The sequence below is a fragment of the Malurus melanocephalus genome, unplaced genomic scaffold, assembly GCF_030028575.1.
Source record: "Malurus melanocephalus ecotype Western Australia unplaced genomic scaffold, MMel_1.1 scaffold_426, whole genome shotgun sequence".
NCBI classification, from domain to species: domain Eukaryota; kingdom Metazoa; phylum Chordata; class Aves; order Passeriformes; family Maluridae; genus Malurus; species Malurus melanocephalus.
Genome location: NW_026623658.1, coordinates 515,616 through 535,689, shown reverse-complemented (window position 1 = coordinate 535,689; position 20,074 = coordinate 515,616). Strand labels below are relative to the sequence as shown.

General features: G+C 60.3%; 3 protein-coding genes across 9 annotated transcripts in view; 1 reads left to right on the top strand and 2 right to left on the bottom strand.

The window, feature by feature from the left end:
* Nucleotides 1–505, bottom strand: part of ZFP91 (ZFP91 zinc finger protein, atypical E3 ubiquitin ligase) — a 15,325-nt gene extending 14,820 nt beyond the window's left edge. Inside the window, exon 1 of the mRNA XM_057379920.1 lies at nucleotides 328–505. Coding sequence (XP_057235903.1) covers nucleotides 328–505 — 178 coding nt within the window. The remainder of the gene's footprint in view (nucleotides 1–327) is intronic.
* Nucleotides 506–946: 441 nt separating this feature from the next.
* On the top strand, nucleotides 947–4,518 carry LPXN (leupaxin). The gene is made up of 9 exons (XM_057379901.1): nucleotides 947–1,820; nucleotides 2,542–2,636; nucleotides 2,738–2,793; nucleotides 2,932–3,037; nucleotides 3,112–3,255; nucleotides 3,333–3,506; nucleotides 3,574–3,655; nucleotides 3,804–3,952; nucleotides 4,029–4,518. Exons 1-9 carry the CDS (start codon nucleotides 1,310–1,312, stop codon nucleotides 4,293–4,295), a joined length of 1,584 nt encoding a protein of 527 aa, XP_057235884.1. The 5' UTR covers nucleotides 947–1,309; the 3' UTR covers nucleotides 4,296–4,518.
* A 478-nt stretch (nucleotides 4,519–4,996) lies between these two features.
* On the bottom strand, nucleotides 4,997–18,649 carry CTNND1 (catenin delta 1). 7 transcript variants are annotated; one of them, XM_057379924.1, is made up of 20 exons: nucleotides 18,109–18,648; nucleotides 17,043–17,356; nucleotides 15,951–16,022; nucleotides 15,544–15,702; nucleotides 14,817–15,349; nucleotides 11,406–11,866; nucleotides 11,129–11,312; nucleotides 10,756–10,873; nucleotides 10,319–10,472; nucleotides 9,920–9,937; nucleotides 9,597–9,665; nucleotides 8,811–8,938; nucleotides 8,543–8,693; nucleotides 8,120–8,312; nucleotides 7,901–8,015; nucleotides 7,292–7,379; nucleotides 6,948–6,995; nucleotides 6,734–6,831; nucleotides 6,513–6,587; nucleotides 4,997–6,328 (listed from the first exon to the last, which is right to left on the bottom strand). In XM_057379924.1, exons 2-20 carry the CDS (start codon nucleotides 17,235–17,237, stop codon nucleotides 6,317–6,319), a joined length of 2,871 nt encoding a protein of 956 aa, XP_057235907.1. In that variant the 5' UTR covers nucleotides 17,238–17,356; nucleotides 18,109–18,648; the 3' UTR covers nucleotides 4,997–6,316. The 7 variants fall into 7 exon arrangements, with proteins under 7 accessions (XP_057235907.1, XP_057235908.1, XP_057235910.1 ...); XM_057379925.1 differs by having other exon boundaries at nucleotides 4,997–6,325; XM_057379927.1 differs by lacking the exon at nucleotides 15,951–16,022 and having other exon boundaries at nucleotides 18,109–18,649.
* Between the last annotated feature and the right edge of the window lie 1,425 nt (nucleotides 18,650–20,074).

Here is a 20,074-nt window from a genome sequence, read left to right as displayed (position 1 = left end):
CCGGGCTCCCTACCGCCGCCGCTGCCTGCGCCCCTCCGCCTGCCCCCGGGCCCCTTTGCCCCTAGGGCGAGGCCTGGCAGGGGGAGCCGTTCGCCGCCCCGCCGCGCGCAGCCGCTCCGTGTCGCGGRGCTGCGGCACCGCCCGCGGTACCGGCGGGGCCTGACGGCGGGGCCGTATTTGGCTGCCGCTTCTCCTTTAAGAAAAAAAAAAACGCCCCGTCGGGCGGCGGGTGAAAGTCGGTGACAAAATGGCGGCCGGCGCAAGGGGGGCGGGGCCAGGGCYGTGTGCCCCGCCCGCTTCCGTCCCGCGGCCGCGCATGCGCAGTGCCTGCCGGGAGTTGTAGTTCCACCGAGCTGAGGCCGTGCCGGTTCCCGTTCCCGGTTCCGTCCTCGCCCCGAGCGGCTCCTGAACGGGAATCCCGGGAGCGGCTGCGCAGGGGGACCCGCCCCCGTGGCTTCTTAGGCCCGAGTCCCTCCTCAGAACACCAGCAGCAGCGCCAACACATTGAACCCACACAAAACCCCAAAAMTTCACCCTCACAGATGCTGAAGGCACCACCCGGGCGCGGATTTTGTCCCGGTGCCCACTGCATCCCCTCCCTCGCTGTGCCAGCAGTGTCCAGGTGTGTTCTTGGGCCTGGACTGACCCTAGCACAGTATCCCCTCGCCTTGGCCGCAGTAGGATGTGATCCCAGGCCAGGGGCAGGGCCTGGATTGGGGTGTAATGGCTCTGGAGTGGAGGGTTTAGCTGCTTTACCCACCGTTTTAGGACAGGAGAACAAAGGGTAACACTTCCCCAGAACAAGGTGCTCCTCATCCTGCCTTGGGAGACAGCAAAAATCACAGGGGTTMAAAAAGCCCGCAGCGTTTGTCTGGAAAATCCTGTTTGCCAAGCTGGTTCCCACCAGAGACAGGGCTCCGAGCGCCTGGTGCTTCYTTCTGCTTCTGCCTTTCGAGTCCTTTCTGCTTCTGCATTTCAGCTCCTGAGCTCTGGTATGTTCCTAGAAAACAAAAGTGTGTCCAACAGTCCCGAGAGCGTGCTAATAACCCCCCTCAGTGTGGAGAACCACAGTCCCCCCGCCCAGACACCGGCAAGGAGAAGAATGGCCTTGCATGAAAGCTAAAGAAAAGCTCAGGATCCTCGCACAGGGATTCTTCCTGTCCCTGCTCCTATCAGCTCCATGCCAACCTGTCCCTGCTGAGGTGGCAGAGATGTTGCTGGTCACCTGCCTGGCGCTGCCTCGTCCAAACACCTGAACAAGAGCCTGAAGGACACTCCGAGCCATGTGCACCCATCTCTGGCATCAACCATGGTCCTTGGAGCTGTTCCCACATCCTCTGCCTGCTCCCAGGAGATTGCTCTGCCAAAAAGGGATTTACTGTTACCTGGAAATGCAAGACAAGGCTCCAGAAGTGTCCCCAGAATGTGCCGGCACCGCTCCATCACACTGCCCCAAATCCACCTGTGTCCACCTGGCACGGGGACACTGCTCCTTGTCACATGTGGCTGGTGGCATCTGGAAAGAGCCTGGGTCAGCAGGACATCCACGTTCTGGCCTCTGGAGCTCCTTGGGCAGCCTGTTGGCCRGTTTGTCCCCTCTGCAGTGCCGGGCTGGGCTGTGGTGGCTCCCTGTGGCCCAGCTGTGCCAGTTACRTGTGGTGTCAGCACGCAGCCCACAAAGGAAACCCTGGGTGACAAACCCCGGTGGGGGCGGAGGCGAGACCGGAACAGAGCGGGCACAGCCTCCACTGCCATCTCAGCGCCTCGGGGCGCTGCTCCTGTCCCCAGGACCCCTCGCCAAGGCAGGATGGAGGATTTGGGTAAGTTGGGCCTCTCCAGAGCTTGGGCCCACAGCCAGGCCCAGCTTGAGGTGACACCTTCAGCACCTCCAGGGAGCCTTTTCCTTCCTCTGCCTCCCGGATGGAGGGGATGCCGCAGCGGGGCAACCATGGAGCCCCTCGTTGCACCTCCCTCATCCCAAGGAACCCACGGGGCCAATGGTCCAGTCAGCACTTGGCCAAAAATGGAGCGAGCTGGAGAGCAGGAAATGGGCTGAATCCTGGCTGTCCCCRAGGGGGCTGGGGGCTGTCCCCAGCCTGGTGTGGGGGAGCCGGGGTCGGGACAGCAGCTGTGCCACCGTGGGCATTCCCTGTGTCCCAGYGTGAGGTGCAGCCAAGGCAGAGGGGTGAAGCAGGAAGGAAAAGCACTGGGTCCTCCCMGGGGGAAGTGGTGTTCTGGCCTTGCAGGATGTGCCCGAGGGGGAGCTTTTCCCTTCCAGGGCTCGCGCTGGGCCGAGTTGAAGACTGGCACATCTTCCTTTGCCGTCCAGGGGTGGTGTGAGGGGGCAGCAGCCTTTGCCCCACACTTTGGGAAGGCAGGCACACCCTGCACTGGGATGGGGGTCTCGGGGAGGGTGCTGGGGGCCCCTTGGGGTGCTGGCACCGGGCCAGCAGGACCTGCTGTGACACTCATTTTGCACCCGGCGTTTTGGGAGTGGTACAAGGCAGTGGCTGTGGGGCTGACCCGGCTGTCTCTGTGCAGATGCTTTRCTGGCAGAGCTGGAGCAGAGCTCCTGCCTGGCACCCAAGGACAGCGTGCCACAGGGACCAAGCTCCTGCCAGGATGGCACCCCGAAGGTAATGCCTGGGCACAGAGACCCCTCCACTCCTGAGGGCAGATGTGGGAATCTGCCAGGGGAGCCCCCTGAGGGCTCTGCCACAAGGGTTTGTCCTTCCAGGTGCCACTGCCACCTCGAGATCAGGCTCCAGGAGAGGGTTTGGATTCACTGTACAGGTAAAAATGGCCGTGGGAGACTGGGGAGTCTGTCTCCTGCATCCCTGCAGTGTCCCCTGCTGCAGCCTGTAGAAAAGGGCTGTGTTGGCGAGGGTGGAGGGRTCTCGGTCTCAGCACCCCCTCCTCTGCCATTTCCAGCATCCCTGTGCCRGTCCCAAAGCCGCAGCTGCCCTCASCCCCACCCACGGAGGCCGCCCGGCAGCTGGACGAGCTCCTGGCTGACCTGGGCCATATGCAGAGCAAGGTGAGYTCAACCCTGGGGTGGGAGGATGGGGGGCTCAGCCCTCACCCAGCCCTCACCATCCTCTTTCTGGGCAGCTGTTGGGACAGGGATCCGGGGTGCCCGCGGAGTCGCCGCTGGACAACATGCTGGGCAGCCTGACCCGGGACCTGCAGGAGCTGGGCATCACAGCCGCGCCCGCCGGGGTCTGCGCCGCCTGCCACAAGCCCATTGCCGGCAAGGTGAGCCCCGCCGCCGCCCCGGCACACCTGAGCATCCCCCGGGCCTGCCCTTACATCCCCCTGCCTTCTTCTCGCAGGTGCTCACGGCCCTGGGCAAAACTTGGCACCCGGAGCACTTCACCTGTGCCCGCTGCGGGCGGGAGCTGGACAAGGGGCCCTTCTTCGAGCAGGGCGGGCAGGCGTTCTGCGAGGACGATTATCACCAGGCCTTCTCCCCGCGCTGCGCCTACTGTGCCGGCCCCATCCGCGAGGTGAGCCAGCGACCCCCGGCCTCCCCCACCGCCCCCACCAGCCCCTTCACCTCAGCTTTTCCTGCAGAAAGTCCTCACGGCCCTGGAGCAGACCTGGCACCCSGAGCACTTCTTCTGTGCCCACTGCGGGAAGGTGTTCGGAGATGAGGGTACGTCTCAAGGAACGGGTTTGGGGGTCCTGCCCCCAGCCCAGGTAGCCCCTGCCCTTGCACTTATTGCCCCATCCATGGTCTCGCCCTCTCCTCTTGTCCTGGGTACCACCGTGTACATGCCCCCAGCCCAATCCCCTCTCCACAGGGTTCATGGAGCGAAACGGGAAACCATACTGCCACCAGGACTTCCTGGCCGTGTTTGCCCCCAAATGCCAGGGCTGCGAGCGCCCCGTCACAGACAATTACATTACAGCCCTGGAGGGTGTGTGGCACTTGGAGTGCTTTGTGTGCACGGTGAGTGGGACAGCAGGGATGCAGGGAATGGGTGTGTTCCCAGAGCCGTGCCAGCCTTCCCTTTTCCTTCCCCCAGGAGTGCCTGACTGGCTTCACCAGCGGCTCCTTCTTCGAGCTGGAGGGGCGGCCCTACTGCGAGCTGCACTTCCACCAGCGGCAGGGCACCATCTGCCACGGCTGCGGCCGCCCCGTCACCGGGCGCTGCGTCACGGCCGCGGGCCGCAGGTACCACCCCGAGCACTTCGTGTGCACCTACTGCCTGGGCCGGCTGCACAAGGGCACCTTCCACGAGCGTGGCGACAAGATGTACTGCCAGCCCTGCCACGACAAGCTCTTTGTCTGAGCCCCGGGGCCCAGCACACAGCYACCCTGCCCAGCTGTGCCCAGCATCATCCTGCCATTGTCCCTGCTGACCCAAACATGCCTCATACCGCCCCCATCAACATCCCTGGTACCAGTCCTGCTCATGCAACTGCTACTGCCAAGCCGGACATCATTCCTTGTCCCCCTCCCTGCAAGACATCCCTGGCATTGCGCTCTGCATTTGAAGCAATAAAACACCTGGTCCTGCCTTTTCTCCGCTCACTGGTGGCTTTGGGGACAAGGGTGCAAAGCAAGGTGGGAGGGCTGGGAAATACCACACTGTGACACCTCTGGGAGCCACAGAAACCAGCACCACCCTTGGAAAAGTGACTTGGGCAGGCACACATCACACTTTAAAAACTTTATTTATATAAAAAAATCATTTTGTTTTAAAAGCGTTACAAGAGTGTGCACAGGAATCAGACAAGGAACGGCTTGGTGCTTCCCCCTCCCCGCCTCCTCGGTCCTCCTCCCCACCAGGGCCAAGGAGGAGAGAAGGGGGATGCTGTCTTTTTGGTTCATTTGGAATTAAAAATTAAAAAAGGAATTAGTGTTTTACATATTTAAAGGAAAAAAGAAGAGTTAGACCCCAGAACAAAACCCAACCGAGCTGAGGTGGGGCTGGAAGCAGGGAGGGCCCAGCCGGAGCTGGGGGGGATGTGGAGCAGGAGCAAGAAGGCACCAGCTCTGCCCCTGCTGCGTCCCCACACCCCGAGAGCCCGCCCTGGGGGGAGCCCCAGGCTGGAAGGGCTCCTGCTCCAGTTTGCAGCCTCCTGCAGAGGCTTCCAGTTGCACAGGGAGCCCCAGGGCCCCCTCAARGATCACAGCACATGGACGTGCCCCAGCACCACAGCCAAGAGGAGGAGGAGGAGGAGCACATCCAACTCCTGTGGCAGCCCAGGCTAGGATGCCGATGAGCACCCGGCACCCTCTCAGCGAGGGCAGGGGGGTTGGGCTCCCCCAAGACAGGCTCCCAGCCCCATTGCAGACAGGTAAGGCTCCCAGCAGGRAAGGAAGAGCTCAGCCCTGCCGGAAGCCCAGGAAACTCCCCTTTCCCAGGGAAGCAGCTGGACAGTACGATTCAAAGAGCTATTTCACAGTGGCAAAAGAAAGGCACGTGTCAAGAGAAAGTCAGTGGGGCAGCGCTGCGGGGATCCCAGCTCCAGGCACCTGGCACAGCGCGCCCCGAGCCGCCCGCTCTCCCCAAAATCCTGCCGCATCTCTTCCCTCCACGGGCACCCCGGCCCACACCCGGCACTGACCCCCGTCCTGACAGGATCCTCCTCCTGCAGGCACTGGGTGGGAGCCAGCGCCCCATCCAGGCCCCTCCGCAGGACCCAGAGGTGGATCCCCCTTCCCCAGCCTCCAAAGCTTCATCTAGAGCAAAGCAAGAGAAGTTATTGCTGGTTTTCCTTCCTCTCTCCTGCCGCATCTCCAGCCCCCAGACTCTGGTCCTGTAGCCCTCAGGGAGGAGGTATGCTCCTGTTGTCCCCATGGCCCTGGCTGAAGACTGATCCCACACAAAAAAAATATATCCTATAGGCAACAAAACCAAACCAAAAACAAGGCGGCAGCGAGTGAGGTCCCAGTCCCTGTCCCTGCAGACGCCCTGGAGCAGGGGGAAGGCGTGGGAGAGAAGGCAGCTCCTGGTCAAGGCAGAGAACCGAGTCCTTGTGCAGCATCCACACCGGCTGATCCGGCAGTGTCAGGCAGGAAGGTTTTACTCTCAAGAGGAAGGAGGTGGTGGAGGACAGGAGGAGGAGGAGTTCTCAGTGGTGGTGTCCCAGAACGGGGAGGTGCAGCGGCCCCGAGGAGACSGAGTGGCCCGAGCTGCCCCGGGGACCCGGCCCAGGCGTTTGGCTGGATGGTTGGCACAGAAGAGTCCAGCAAATATTCCAACAATAAGACAAGGTAAAAGTCGGTCCATTCCACCATGAAGAGTTATATATTTATATATATAATATATTATCAACCCAAACAGAGCGGAGGYGGGGAGGCCAGCTAGATCTTCTGCTGTGGAGAGAGAAAGAGAGGGACAGGCATTAGGGCCGGAGTGGGAGTGAGGGTGGAGGCGGGATCACAGCACCAGTGATTGCAGCAGCAGTGATTGGAGCAGGATTTGGCTGGCCAAGCACCCCTAAGAGCAGAGCAGGATCTGTCACCACTGTCAGATTGGGTAGGACACCGTGGGACATACCGACACGGGGGAGGGCACAGCAGCATCTTCCTCCGCCTCCTCTACCGCAGGCAGCAACTCCTGCCCCTCCTCCTGCTGCAGACACATGGGGTTAGTAGGGGCTATGGCGCAGGGGGTGTTAGTTGTAGGAGCCCAGCTCTCCGCTCCTGTGCCAGTCAGGACAGTGATGTGGCACCTCCTGCACCCACCCCACTCTCCCCGAGTTAAGGAGAGCTGCTCACCATCAACGGTGCTGCCTTCACCGGCTCCATCTCGCYGAGGTCACCGGATCGGTCCAGTGTCCTGCTGTGGTCCCTCTCGTTGAGTGTGGAATAGTTATCTGGAGCAGGAGAGCAGACAGTCAGTCATGTCAYCTCCACGGGGGGCTGCACCACCCCACAGGATATGTGAACTCTGSCCCCCATCCCACATACGGAGGGAGAGTCCCTCTCCTACCTGGTCCCATGTTGCTCATCTGGATCTCCTCCCGGGAGGATTTCTTGTCTGCAAGCATRGGAGAGCACATCAGGAACAGTCCCTGCAGCCAGGAGGAACTGCTGCCTGCCCTGGCTGGGGGAGCCCAGGCCCAACTGCAGCTCTGACACCCAAGGACACCACAGGACCTACAGTTCCAGCCCCAAGAAGCCATCTAAGGCCCAAACTGATGGCCCTGTGTGAGCAGCCGTGACTGCCAGGGAAGCTAAAGCTGAAGAGCAGGGAGGGAACAAATGCCAGCTGCTCTGGGTACCCATGAGGAAGAGGGATGGTGGTAGGCACAGGTGCTGGAGGAAGGCACATACCTGTTTTTTGGTTCCTGTCAATGAGAGGCAAGGTGCTGTCATCAAAGGAGTTGCCTCCCTGGGTCCTAGARGCATTGTTCAGGTTCACCTACAACAACAGTGACTGCTCAGACCCTGGGCCCAGATGCTCCTTCCCCACCAGCACATCTCACCCCTCCAGCACCMGGACAAACCCAGGAGCCCTCCCACAGCCCTTGAGCAAGGTACCCAAAAGTATCCAGAAGGTGCTGAATTCCTCACTGCACCCCTATTAGAATGGGGGAGACTGCCTGGACGGAGGCAGTGCCCGGCCCTCCAGCAGCAAGGGCAGTCCCTTCTTTTGGGATGGACACAGCCTGGGAGAACTCTATCCTTCAGCACTGTCACAGCAGCACTTACGGTGACAAATTTCTGCTTGTGTGGGACATGGGGCATGACACTTTAYGGAGTGCTCTGAGCAGACTTCCTGCTGGCCATTGGCTGAGAAACAGCACAGGGACACCACTGTGGGTGCCCAGTGCCACCAGCACGGTGAAGAGCTGCAGGCCAGTACTGCCATGCTCCAGGAAAGCCTTCTCCTCGCTCCAGGACCCCACCTACAGCCCCAGCCGCCAAAGGGCATCCCCACACCTGGAAATCTGACTTCTTCCAGCCTTCCTTCTCCAGGGGCTTCCGCAGCTCCTTATAGCCCCAGACTGTCTGCAACACGAGGGCAGCTGCCCGGACTTCTCTCTCTGAGCGGTTCCTAGGAAGTGGGGAAGGAAAGGATGTTTGGAAACCTTTTTACTTTCAGAGGAAGGAAGTGAAGCCCCTCTCCACCCTTGGCATCATCCTTTGAGCAGTGCCTACCCAGATTTATTGATCAGCACAAGCTTCTCAATCCCCTGTGTTTCCCGGAGCTTCTTGGCAGCCTCGAGGTTGTCCACGATCACTTCATTGATGGTATTGAGGATTGACACCACTGTGTCCTCAGAGAGGTTTTTAGCAGGGGTCTGCTGGCCTCCAGGCAGGTTCTTCACTAGGTTGGGGATGGCATGTTTGCCTGGGTGGGACAAAGAGTTGGGTGTGAGCAAGCAAGGGACAGGACTGAAGGCAAAACCGCTGACAGGTGACCCATTCTGCTGTCCCTCTCCGCAGAGCTCAGCACTCTGCTTTGGGCAGGGGCAGCAAAAGGAGCTGGGTTGATGCTGTGCCCACGCACTTCCTCAGCAGCCAAAAAGAGGAGGAGGAGGAGGAGGAAGCCCCTGGATACGGGGAAYGTGCCACCCTCACCGATCAGCTCCTTGTTGCGCAGGTCCACGGCCAGGTTACGCAGGGCCCCGGATGCCGCTTTCACCACGCGCTCACTGTCATGGGTCAGGAGGTCGGCGATGGCGGAGAGCCCCTTCTCCTGGCGCAGGGCTGAGCGGATGTACCGGCCATACTGCAGAGAGGCACAGGGCCACCGTGTCACCCGGGGCTGGGGACATGGCAGCCAGCCCCCACAGGTGCTGAGCCTGCTCCCCTCCCCTGTCATAGCACCAGCCCTGTGGGCACTCACCGTCCAGCTGCCAGCACACAGGTTCTGGATGGCTCCTGCCGAAGCCTCCAGGATGGCCGGAGTCTTGCTTTCCTTCAGGAGGGAGATGTATATCCGCACCACTTCTGGCTGGAAGAGGAGCTCGTAGCCTGCCAGGAGAACACAGATGGCAAGGGTTTAGCCAAAGGCTCTGCCTGCGTCTCCCTAATCCAAAGGGGCGCTGCTGGGCAGACCAGGCTGGAAGCTTCTGCCCAGGGTCCCTGGGGGTGGGAGCCTTGGCACAGAGAGGCTGCACTAAGGCACCCAAAACTCCAGCCACTGCTTGGCCAGGGACTGTGATTTACAGGCAGCGAGACACTTGTCCCCAGAGGCTTCTGGGAATGACCCTTCCTCATTCTGATGGCAGGGTAACACTTTTAGGCAGAGACTCTGACTTTAAATCCTGCCTGTTCTTCATRCTCAGGAGAGAAGAGCAGGCAAGAGGGCAACTGTGCTGACAAGTCTGAGACCACCACAGAGGGATGTGTCACTATGCTGTCCCTCAGCCCCTGGGACAGTATTTCCCTCTGAAGCCTGTCCTGAGGCAGCGCTGACCACATTCACGCACAAGATCCTCACATCTACTGGCAGAGCTCGCGTTTTAACAGGCCCCTGGGGCAGCCAGGAACATTGCTGCCCCAAACTCAACTTCTGCCCATTGGAGAGGCTCAATTCAACGGGAAACAGCTCCTCTTTCTCCTCTCCCAGGCTGCTGTGGGAAAAGCTGCCCTGACACCCAAGCCCTGCACAATCACCCAAGGAACATACCTTTGGCCGGAGTTGTTCTTTTGGGAAAATCCACTGTGTCGGTACCAGGGTCTTCTGGGAGCTTTTTACCTTTAAAGGGCGTGTGGAGAAAGGTGTGAGACTCCTCCTCTCCCCACCCTCCTCGACCCAACAGCTCTTTGCAGCTTGCAGGAACAAGCCCAGAGGCAAGCTGAAGCCAAGCGACCAGCGTGTCCCACGAGGGGACATTGGGGGCATTAGCCACACTGCAGGCAGAATGTGCCCAGCTGGGGATGGGGGACAAAGAGAGCTGGAGAAAGCACCCAATTAAACCATGGAAAAAGTAAAACCAAGAGCGCACTCACCTCTGGAGAACCACTCGTCTATTGGTGAGGCGGAGAGAAGGACAGGAGAGGGGGGAGGCAGGAGAAGAGAGGTGCCGACAGCGTCATGGGGCAGATCATTTGGCAAGGAAGCAAAGGGAAGGGGAAGGGGCAAYACAGGAGAAAAGGGAAGGCGTGGAGTTAGTGGACATGTACCCGTCACCATCCCACCACCACAGACACCCACCACAGCTTGTGCCAAATGCTTTGGGCAAGCCAAGCAGCAGCTCCCAGAGCCAGGGAAGCAGGGAACACTGCGCCTCCAGAGACAGCTGCCCTTCAAGCTTCACACAAGATACCCGAGCAGGAGCACAGGGACCCCAGAACACCCTCAAGACCTGTCTCTGTCCCCCTCCCTCCCTTCCCTGCTGGCACACAAACCTTTGCCCTTCTTGGCCCCAAAGCAGCTGGCGGCGTGGGGTCCGGCGTTGTTGGGGGGGGCCAGGGGCGTCTCCTGGTAGCGTTCGGCGTGGGGGATCTCACGGTGGACTTGGTAGGACAGGTTCCTCAGCAGGCACACACAGTTCTCCACMAGCTGGGGAGAGAGCCAGAGCATCTGACTGAGACACCGGGAGCAGCACTGCAGATGTGCGAGCAAGGGCCCAGCCCAGCCTTTAGCTTAAAGCTCAGGGAAAATTACAGCCAACACCTCATCCAGGCAGATCAGAAAGCACTGAGCCAGGGACAACAKTGTGGGGATGAGTGACACAACCAGGCCCCTGCTGGGGGGCCTATGTTCCTACCCCAAACCACAGACTGAGTGCCAGGCACACCCCACACAGGCTCTCCCTTCCCCGACACCAGCCCTGCTGTGGTACCTTGCTGTCCGAGTCCTTCTGGCCAATCTCAGACTGCACAATGTAGATCAGGGCATCCACCAGCCCRTCACATTCCCGCAGCTTCCGACGGGCCTCGCTCCGCTCCGAGCTCACATTCCTGACAGGCAGGAGAGAATTGTCACGGGAGGGACAGCTGAGGGCATGCCAGGGGCAGCACACACACCACAGAGCTCAAGAGAGAAAACAGCTCCTGTGGCTCCCCTCATGGAGGGAAGCTCCTCCCAACTCAAGGTCTGTATCACTAGCAGCTGTCTCAGGAGAGCAGCTGCTCCACAGACCTCTGGCAATGCCAGAACAGCCTGGAAGAAGCATTGCAACCTAAACCCAGGCCAGTGCTCCGCCATATCCATACCTAAGGCAGCCAGCAGTGTTGGTGAGCACCGACTCCCACTCTATATGGCGGGGTTTGGAGTCCTCGTTGGGCTCCCGCTCCCAGCCGGAGCGGGGAATGACCACCTCATCGGTCAGGGCATGTAGTGCATGATCCACGATGGCCATCTTGATGGAATCGTGCGAGGACAGGTTCCACAGCGTCCCTGCAATGCCACAAGTGGAAAGTGAGCACTCTGACCCTGACCACAGACCCCACCACAGGAGCCAGCCCRTCCTGCCCTCCCGGGAGCCGCTACCTGTGATGACCTCGGTGAGGTCCATGTCRTGGGCCTTGCGCAGCAGGCGCACCAGGGCGGGCACCCCGTCGCAGTTCTTGATGGCGATCTTGTTATCCTGGTCTTTGCCGAAGGAGATGTTCTTGAGGGCTCCGCAGGCRCCGTAGTGCACCTCCTTCTTGGGGTGGTCCAGCAGCCCCACGAGTACAGGGATGCCCTTCAGCCGGCGCACCTCMGTCTTCACCTTGTCATTGCGGTAGCACAGGTGCTGCAGGTAGGCGGCTGCGTTGGATTTGACGGCATCCAGCCGGAAGCTCAGCATGGCAATGACCTCCGGCAGCTCTGGCTGGCGCCAGTTCCCYGGGGCCGGGCCTTTCCGCAGGCTGTCCAGGCTGGCCAGGCTGCCCCGCTCGTGCTGGGCCAGCGGGGCCCAGTAGTACCGGTCGGGGGCTACTTCATCCACCAGCATGTCTTCGTAACTCCTAGGAGAGAGGGCAGCGGGCGTCAGCACAGTCCCGGACCTGGGGGAGGCTGTGTCCCCTCCAGCCCACTGGAAGGGATAATGCTAGATCCTGGTCTCCTGGACTCCTGGATCCTGGACTCCTGCAGAGRCAGCAGCCAGCCCCACAGGCAAGGTGTGCTGCTGCCCTGGGGACAGGCTGAGCCAGGCACCAAGAGACGCCCAAGCTCCAGGGATCAAGCTCGTGGCTTCCAGTACATGCCCGGGAAGGAGCCATGGTCCCACATCCCGGCCCTGGCCAGGAGCAGCTCACCCACAGACTGGCAGCGCTGGGAATGAGCCCAAACAAGCACATGGAAATTTAAAGTGTAACTACCACCCCGCATGCCAAAGTGACATTTAACACCCCCAGAACACACACCTCTCAAAATCCCAGATCCTCCCATTTTTGCAGTCACTGGCACTCTAATCCTTCCCCCACCCAGGCACAGGAATCCAKCGATTTCCAACAGAAAGGGATGGGAGGGGACAGCTCGGTCACCCCTGCTGTGCCAGGGCACTGAGGACATTCAAACAAGACCCAAGGAGAGGTTTCCACACTCCGGCTCACACCTGCTCCAGGGGCTGCTCAAACACTTCCCAAGCCCCTGGATCGGGCACAGGTAGCCCCTGACTCTAAGTATCCTGTCAAGGATGGTGGCAGGACTTGCCTAAGCCACCAGCTTTATGGCCACTTGCACAGCCACACACCTTCCGGGTGCTGTGGCACAGCTGTGGCRTGGCAGTGGGCTGCCAGGCTGGCTTCCAGCAGGTCCTGACAGCTGCCCCATGCCTGGCAGCTCAGAGCAGCAGCAGCGCGAGGTCGGAGTGAGACGCAGCCACTGACACTTGCCAACACGGCTGGCAGCCTATCCCACTCCTGTGCCAAGACTCGCGCTCCCCAAAAGGGAGCTCCCATCCCACGGCGGTGCCAGATCCCACCCGGCCCCTCCAGGCAAGTTTGGGCTGGCAGGGAATGTCAAGTACCCCCCTTCCTTGAAAGAAGGGAGCTGAGAAGAGCCCCAGAGCAGGGGCCAGTGCTCTCTGCGGCAGATGGCAGCCAGAACGCGTGGTGTCCCGCGGCTCGAGGCGCTCCTTCGGCTCCGCGTGCCTGGCGAGCTGCCCCCCCGAAGGAAGTCGTTAACAGCCAGGCTCCTGCTCAAGACAAACATCTCTGAGGCAGGGGGGGACGCTGCTCTCCCTGTTCCCATTCCTGCGAGCGGGCAGCGAGTGCGGATGGTAACTGAGAAGGTGGGGGACAAGCCAAGCTCAACAGCGCCTGGATTCCACAGATTGCTGTGATCTTTATCGCTCTGCCCGGGGAAGGAGAGCTGGCTCAGGGGCCCACCAACCCATCTTTCATACCCTGAGCCATTCTGCAGGACAAGCTGACATCTCCAGCAGAGCTGACCTCCACTATGTGTGTGACCCACATCCCCCAGTCTCCCACCTGGCTGCAGCTCCTGCACTTGGCTCCTGTCAATCCCCTCCTCCAGGACCCAGAGGAGCAGGAGCACAGACACCTTCCACCGGAGCAGAGAGGGCTAGTGGGCTCAAAGGCTGCTCAGGACACAGCTCAGGGGAAGCAGACAAGCCAGAGTCTCTGTCTGGCCAAGCAGCCAGGGGTCAGACACACCTGTGTCCTGTCTCTTCTGCCCCAGGTGCTCACTGAGGGATGAGATGTGATGGCCATGTGGTCAAAACTGTCATCATTGCCTTGTCACGGGCTGCCCGAGGAGGGAAAAGCCTGGAGCAGCCCTGCCTGCCCTCCTCCAGCCGGCACAAGCTGCACAAAGCAAGGAAGCCAAGCAAATCCATCTGAGCGAGCAACCACCCCGACTGGTTCAGCACAGCCCAGCAGCACTTGTGCTGGCACCAGTCACAAGGACAGACAAAGCTGCTCCTTCAGTCCCTCCGGCAGCCAGGAGCTACCGTGGATTTACAGCGTGCACCTGGATCGGGCAGATCTCCAGAGAGACTGGCAAGAGCCTCCTCTCGCCCAGGTCTCTCCCCAGTGCCTCTGTTTTATGTCCCAGGAGCTTAGGCAGTCTGTGCTGAGCCTTATCTGGGCTCACTCTGGGGCATGCAGGAGGTGCTGACACAGTCCCTTCCCTGTGTCCAGGACTCTCAGGCCCTCACTCCATTGCTACCTCTCCAGCCCTACCTGCCAAAGCATGTGCCCAAAGCCCTGCTGACAGCCCAGCCAGGAGCAGAGCARGAAGCAGCACTCATTCAGGGACAGCTGGCACAAAAGGCCCGTGGGCAGCAGTCATGGCCTTAGGCATGTGACATCCCGAATGCCCAGCCCGAATGCCTGGCAARGCAGGAAGGACCACCAAGCCCCTGCTCTGGCCGCCGAGGGCAGCACAGCCCAGCAAGCTGGAGAAGCCACCATTGCCTCAGACACACGAGGTGAGGCGGAGAAGCTGCTGCTGCTGCTGCCAAACAGGTTGAGCAGCTTCACCCGCCCTGCCCTGCAGCAGGGTCGGGCTGTGCAGGAACGCTCTTGGGGCACTGTGGGGCCGAGCCTTGCTCACCCCAGCCCAGGCTCAGCTCCTCGTCCCAGGGCTGCTCTTGGCTCAGGGAGAACATGATCGTGGGGCTGCTGCTGCTGCTGCTCCCACCACACAACCCGCACAGGCATTGCTCCCAGAAGGATGCACCATGCTGGGGCACACACAGCCCAGGTGGTGCAGAGGGAAGGGCCTGGAGCTACATCCAGCTGCCCACTGGAACTCCTGGCTGCAGGAGACCGGCTCAATTAGCACCCAGGTTTAACCACCAATTAAGCAGACAATTAGAAGCGGATGAAAGTTTTCTCCTGGGTGAGCCACGTGTGACTCAGCTCACAGTGCTGTGTCCACGGTCCTCCTTCCTCCAAGGAGGGTGAAGTTCAAGGACCCCAGAGCACTCCAGAGCCTCCTGCCACGTACCTGAGCCGCCGCCGAGCATCAGACGGGGTCCCCGCCCTCCTGGCCGTGCCGTAGTCAGACATGAGCCCGTAGTCCACATCTTCRAAGCCCACGCTGCGCTGGTCATCCTCCAGGCCATATGGCTCAGGGTGGAAATGGTTGAGGTCCATGTTGCTACCCCCAACACGCACCTGGGGCTGGGGGCCATACATGTCCTGGCGGCTGGGAGCCCGGTAGGTGTCCATGGAAGGGCGGTAGCGCTCGTCGATGCGGGTGACACGGGACAGGCTGCCGTAGCTGTGGTCACTGCCTGGGTACCCGTCCTCGTAGGGGCGGCCGTAGCCGTCGGGGTAGTGGTAGTTGCGAGGGAGGGTGGCCGTGCCAGCTTGGCCCAGGTAGCTGCCGGGACCCCCGTTGCCGTTCTTGCGGAAATTCCTGTCCATGGTCTGGACATAGTTGCTGGTGACGGGGGAGGTTTCCAAAGGCAGCCCGTCGGGCCCCACCGGCACCTGCTGCACCGTCCGCGTGGTCACAGTCTTCACCACTTTCTTCACCTAGACGAGGGACATGTGTGCGGGATGCGCTCACATCAGGAAACTCACCATGCCCCTGCATCCCCAGATTCCCCTTCCAGCCCAGCACTTTACTTCAGGCACATCTCACACCTTCTTTCAGCTCAGGACAGAGCATCCAGCCACCATGGACCCCAATCATGCCCTYTCCCTCCATGGTGTCCCCAGGCCCATACCGTGGTCTCTGTACGCCGGGTTGTCCCATCATCTGATGTTTCCACAGACACGACCGACATGGCCCCTTCCGGGTCCTCCTCCATGGTGTACGTCTCCTCCACGATCTGGCCCGGGTCCTGCATCCTGGGGATTGTGCTGTACAAGAGGTGGCTGTGGTCCTGAGGAGAAAAGTGTTAGACAGTCAGGCCSTGTCAGCAACCTGGACCTTCCTGGAGTCAGCTGGATCAGAGATCTTTCCTCACAGGAAGCCCTGATACCTTTTGGAAGAAGGTACCTTTAAGCCACGGTGGCCACATCGGAAGCCCAAGTCACCCTCTACCAGCTGGAATGGGGACACTGGAACACTGTCCTTCACCCTCCCCTAGCATGCAGGCTGCCCACAGCCGGAGGGCTGAGCTCCMCCTACCTGGGGCCCGTTGAGCTTCAGATCTGAATATTTCTGCCTTTCCAGGTCAGCATCGCCCAGGAAACGTCCGTTCTGAAACACAGCAGGGCAGCAGACCCATTACTACACTGCTCTCCCACGTATCCTATTCATTCTCGCTTCCCTGCAGGGCCCTGAGCAGCCCATCTCCCGCACATGGCAGAGACACCAACACACACCCCACGGAAGCCCCCTGCAGAGGAACACACACCTCAGGGGTCTGTGCCATGTGCAGCAAACCTCCAGGCCAGCCTGGGGAAGAGTCACAGAAGACTCCCCAACATCCCAGTTCTCCCACACACTCCTGATGGAATGGTCATGACCTTCCCCTGCTGCCCAGCAGGGCCCTGGAGAAGCTTCTACATCCTGACGCAAGAGCCACCGGTGACACTCCAGAGGCCCCCTGGGCCTGAGGGAACCGCATGGTGGCCAATCACGGGTGCTTGGTTTGACACTCGGACTCTTCCTCTGTCCACCCTGCCCTGCCCCACAGGCCCCTCCTGGCACCACCACCTTCCAGAGTCGGAAAGGCACCTGGATCCTGCACACCACCACACACCAGCCCTCTGAGCACCCCTCTCCAAGACTGAGCCTGAGAAAGTGAGGAAACACCTCAAGCCAAGACAGATGAAACCACATTTCCAGCCATACAGAGAAGAYCTCTTGCAGCCCCGGTTTGGCCATGTGGGGACAGACTGAGACTCCGGGGATTTGCCCTTTGTCACACACAGAGGGAGACACACACACCCCAGCCGTGGCATTTCAGCCGGCCTCCAAGCAGCCGAGCGGGGAGCAGAGATGCCCTGGAACAGAGCACAGCCAATCGCTGACCTTCCCAAAACCAGAGCAGAGCTGACCTGTCAACAAGACCTTCCAGACTGGCACCTCCTCTCCTGAAGACTCTGCCAAAGGAGGTCTGCACAGCCCCAGACTGACTCCAGTACACCAGTACCACAACAACAGCCGGGCCCTGTGCCAGCTCCCGTGTCCAAGGAGGGCCGAGGGGAGGCAGGACTGACACAGCTAGGGGCTCCAGGAGCCTGTGCACGCCCCTCTGCCGAGGGGGTGTTTTACCTGGTGCCGCCGGGTGAGCGTGCCGTTGGCCAAGCCCGGGCCAGCATCCTGTGGGGAGACCCGGACTCGCTCCAGCTGGGCTGAGACATGGCGCCGTTCCTCCTCCAGGGCCCGGGTCAGCTTCTCGAACTGTGCCTCCTGCTCCTTGACAGAGGCAAGGATGCTGGCGGTCGACTCCACTTCTGAGTCGTCCATGGGTGACGGGTGCCCAGGGTGGGCAGGGCGGGGGGCACGGGGAGGCACAAGTGGAGGCGGCTTGGTGTCAAGGTGAGGGTGGGAAAAGTGACCCAGAAGGCCAGAAGCCCCTCTCTCCACTGCACATGATTTTGAGGGAGGAAAGGAGGAGAGAAAAGTGATCAGAAGAGACTGATTCCATTAAGACAGACTTTCAGAACAGGAAAAAAAAAAATCTTATGGCATTAACACCCACTCCCACCCATCACCAGAGAGCTGGCAACAGGGTCCTAGAGCAGCACTCAGATGCAAACTGCCCCAGCATTAAAGCTTGGACAAGTGGCATTGTGCGGACAGAAGGTCCCCCAGCACACCAAACAGCTGGGGCTGAGCCAGAAGAGCTCCCGTGGGCTRAGGGAAAACCTCATAGGCAAGGAGAAGCTGCAGGCAGACAGGGCAGGAGGGGAGAGCTTGTCCCTGGGGTGGGGCAAGGGACACTCCTTGAGAAGTGACCCACATCCCACAAGGGTCACTTATCTGCTCCCTCCTCCCTGGTGTGATAAGAGATGGGGAGACAGCTTGAATGCCCTGGCTCCACAGCTCCTTCCTACCCAGGAAAGGGGATGGAATATGATGGGATCCCCATAAAGGGGACAGATCCCATATGATGGGATCCCCATAAAGGGGACAGATCCCATGAGCCCCTGGGACTGCTGCCAAAACTCACCACCCTCCAGGTATCCACCAGGGCTCTCCCTCCAGGGATCCTCAGCCCACAGATCTAGGGATGGGCTTTGGCCTGGACCCCTCCAACACCCCCGCCCACAGGAGAACAGCAAGTGAGACATAATCAACATTTTGGTAGAGAAAGGCAATGTTCTTCCATACAGACCTGTCAGAGGAGGAAGCTCAGGTTTGATTGGCAAAGGCACGGAACAGCCAGGTCTAGACGCAGAGAGTCATGGGAGAAACAGCCCAGCCACCACAGTGAGGAAGCAGGAGGGAAGAGAGCTGCAGGGACAGCAGGAGCAGGTCAAAATCACACACGAGAACTTCAAACAGGAGGTAGGGCAGGCACAGAACTGGGAAACGGGCACCTCTCTCCCACCCCCTCCCCTCTGAGGGAGGGCAGCATCTTATGGGGTGGCAAACGTGATGCTGCTCCCACAGCAGCCCCCCAGCTCCATGGAGACTCCAGCACCCCTCACTGTTCCCACTGACGGGAGAAACGGCAGAGGCGGAGRGGAGCCGCCAGGGCTCAGCCCTCCACCCCTCCCGCGCAGCCTGGCCGAGTCCCTGCAAGCCCGAGAGGTTTTCCCAAAGCCGTGCAGTCATGGCAGGCGTGTGGGGACTCGCTCAAGCCGGGCAGACAGCACAGAGGCTGCTTTCCCACGGTCTCCAGCACCGGCTCTGCCCACCCCATTCCCCGGTGCCACCGCCCCAGAGCATCGATAAGGACGACCCGGGGCTGAGAGCTTGCACCGGCAGCATCCCAGTTCCCACCACCTCCTGCAGCCCCTCCAGACCCAGCCTGCAGCACAMGGAACTCAGTAAAGAATTCCCTGGTCTATCAAATCCTTCCCCACTCCTCCTGTGGCTCTGTTCCCCAAAGCCTCCCATGGGTACAGGCACTTGTCAGCCATGGTGGCACCACCACGACACAGCCCAGCCACGCAGGATGGATGTTTTCCCAGCGCTTTGGAGGGCACCCACAGCACATTCCACCAGCGGGTCACTGCCACTCTGTCATCTGCCTTCACCGATAAAAAAATCCAGTTGCTCTACTCGTGCCTGCACGGTGCCCAGCAGGAGAAGGAGCTGTGGCACACCCAACCCAGGCAGAACAYAGCCCACCACCCTCCAGAGCTCAACCAAGCTTCTGGAGGCTCCCAGACATGACTCCTGCCTCATGCACACAGCTTTCCACCCCTCCCACYTTGCAACAGGTACTCCCTGAGGCTTTTTCAACAGATCTACTCCCGAGCCTTGTATGGAAATGCAGGAATGGCTCTGACCCTCGCTGCTCACCTGCCCTACGGATCTGCAGGATTCTCCAAAGGAGAGGCTTGGTGCCTCCTAGAACAGTGYTGACACATCCCAACTCTCATCCCTGAGTAACACTCCCCACCTTTGGTGGGCTCCCACCCACTTTAAACAGGAACACAGGTTCTCAGCCTTTCCAGGGCTCCCTGATGGAAAGGGAGCAGCTCCTTGCCACACYCCAGTCTTGGCCAGAAGGACACAGRGCAGTCCTACCACCCCAGACAGCCTATGCACCTGCAGCATCCAAAATCCCACCCAGAGGTCCCACTGGTTTATGGGATTTKTTTCCAGAGCAGTATTTCAGCAAACTCGTTAAAAGAGGGGAGCAGTCCCCTGTGAAGAATGGATTCGYCACAACATGGCCTTGTTCAAGCAGCTGTGCTCCCCAGCCAGCCCTCAACTGTCCCGATGCAAAAGAGGCAGATTTTTGGRGTGCAGGAGGGCAGAGGCAGTGCCCTGACTCCAAGGAGAGACTTGGTTGGYCTGGTCTCATGAACAGGATTATGCTTGCAGCAAATGTGGACCAGCAGGGTCTGGCTCTGTGGGAAGCATGGCCAGGAGAGACAGCAGCCCCAGAAGATCCCCTTGTCCCACCTGGCTGCCAGGTAGAGCCTGCAGAGCCAGCAGGGCCTCCCCAGCCCCAAATCCCCACCTCTGCACATTCCCTGGGAATAGAGCTGGGAAACGTGGACACTAACAATGAGACTTGCAGGGCWGTTAGGGCCCCAGATAAGGGACCAGAGCAGCTGCGAGGCTGTTTCCTTCCCGTCCCTTCCACAGGGAGTAAACACAACAGCAGGGGAAAGAATAGGACA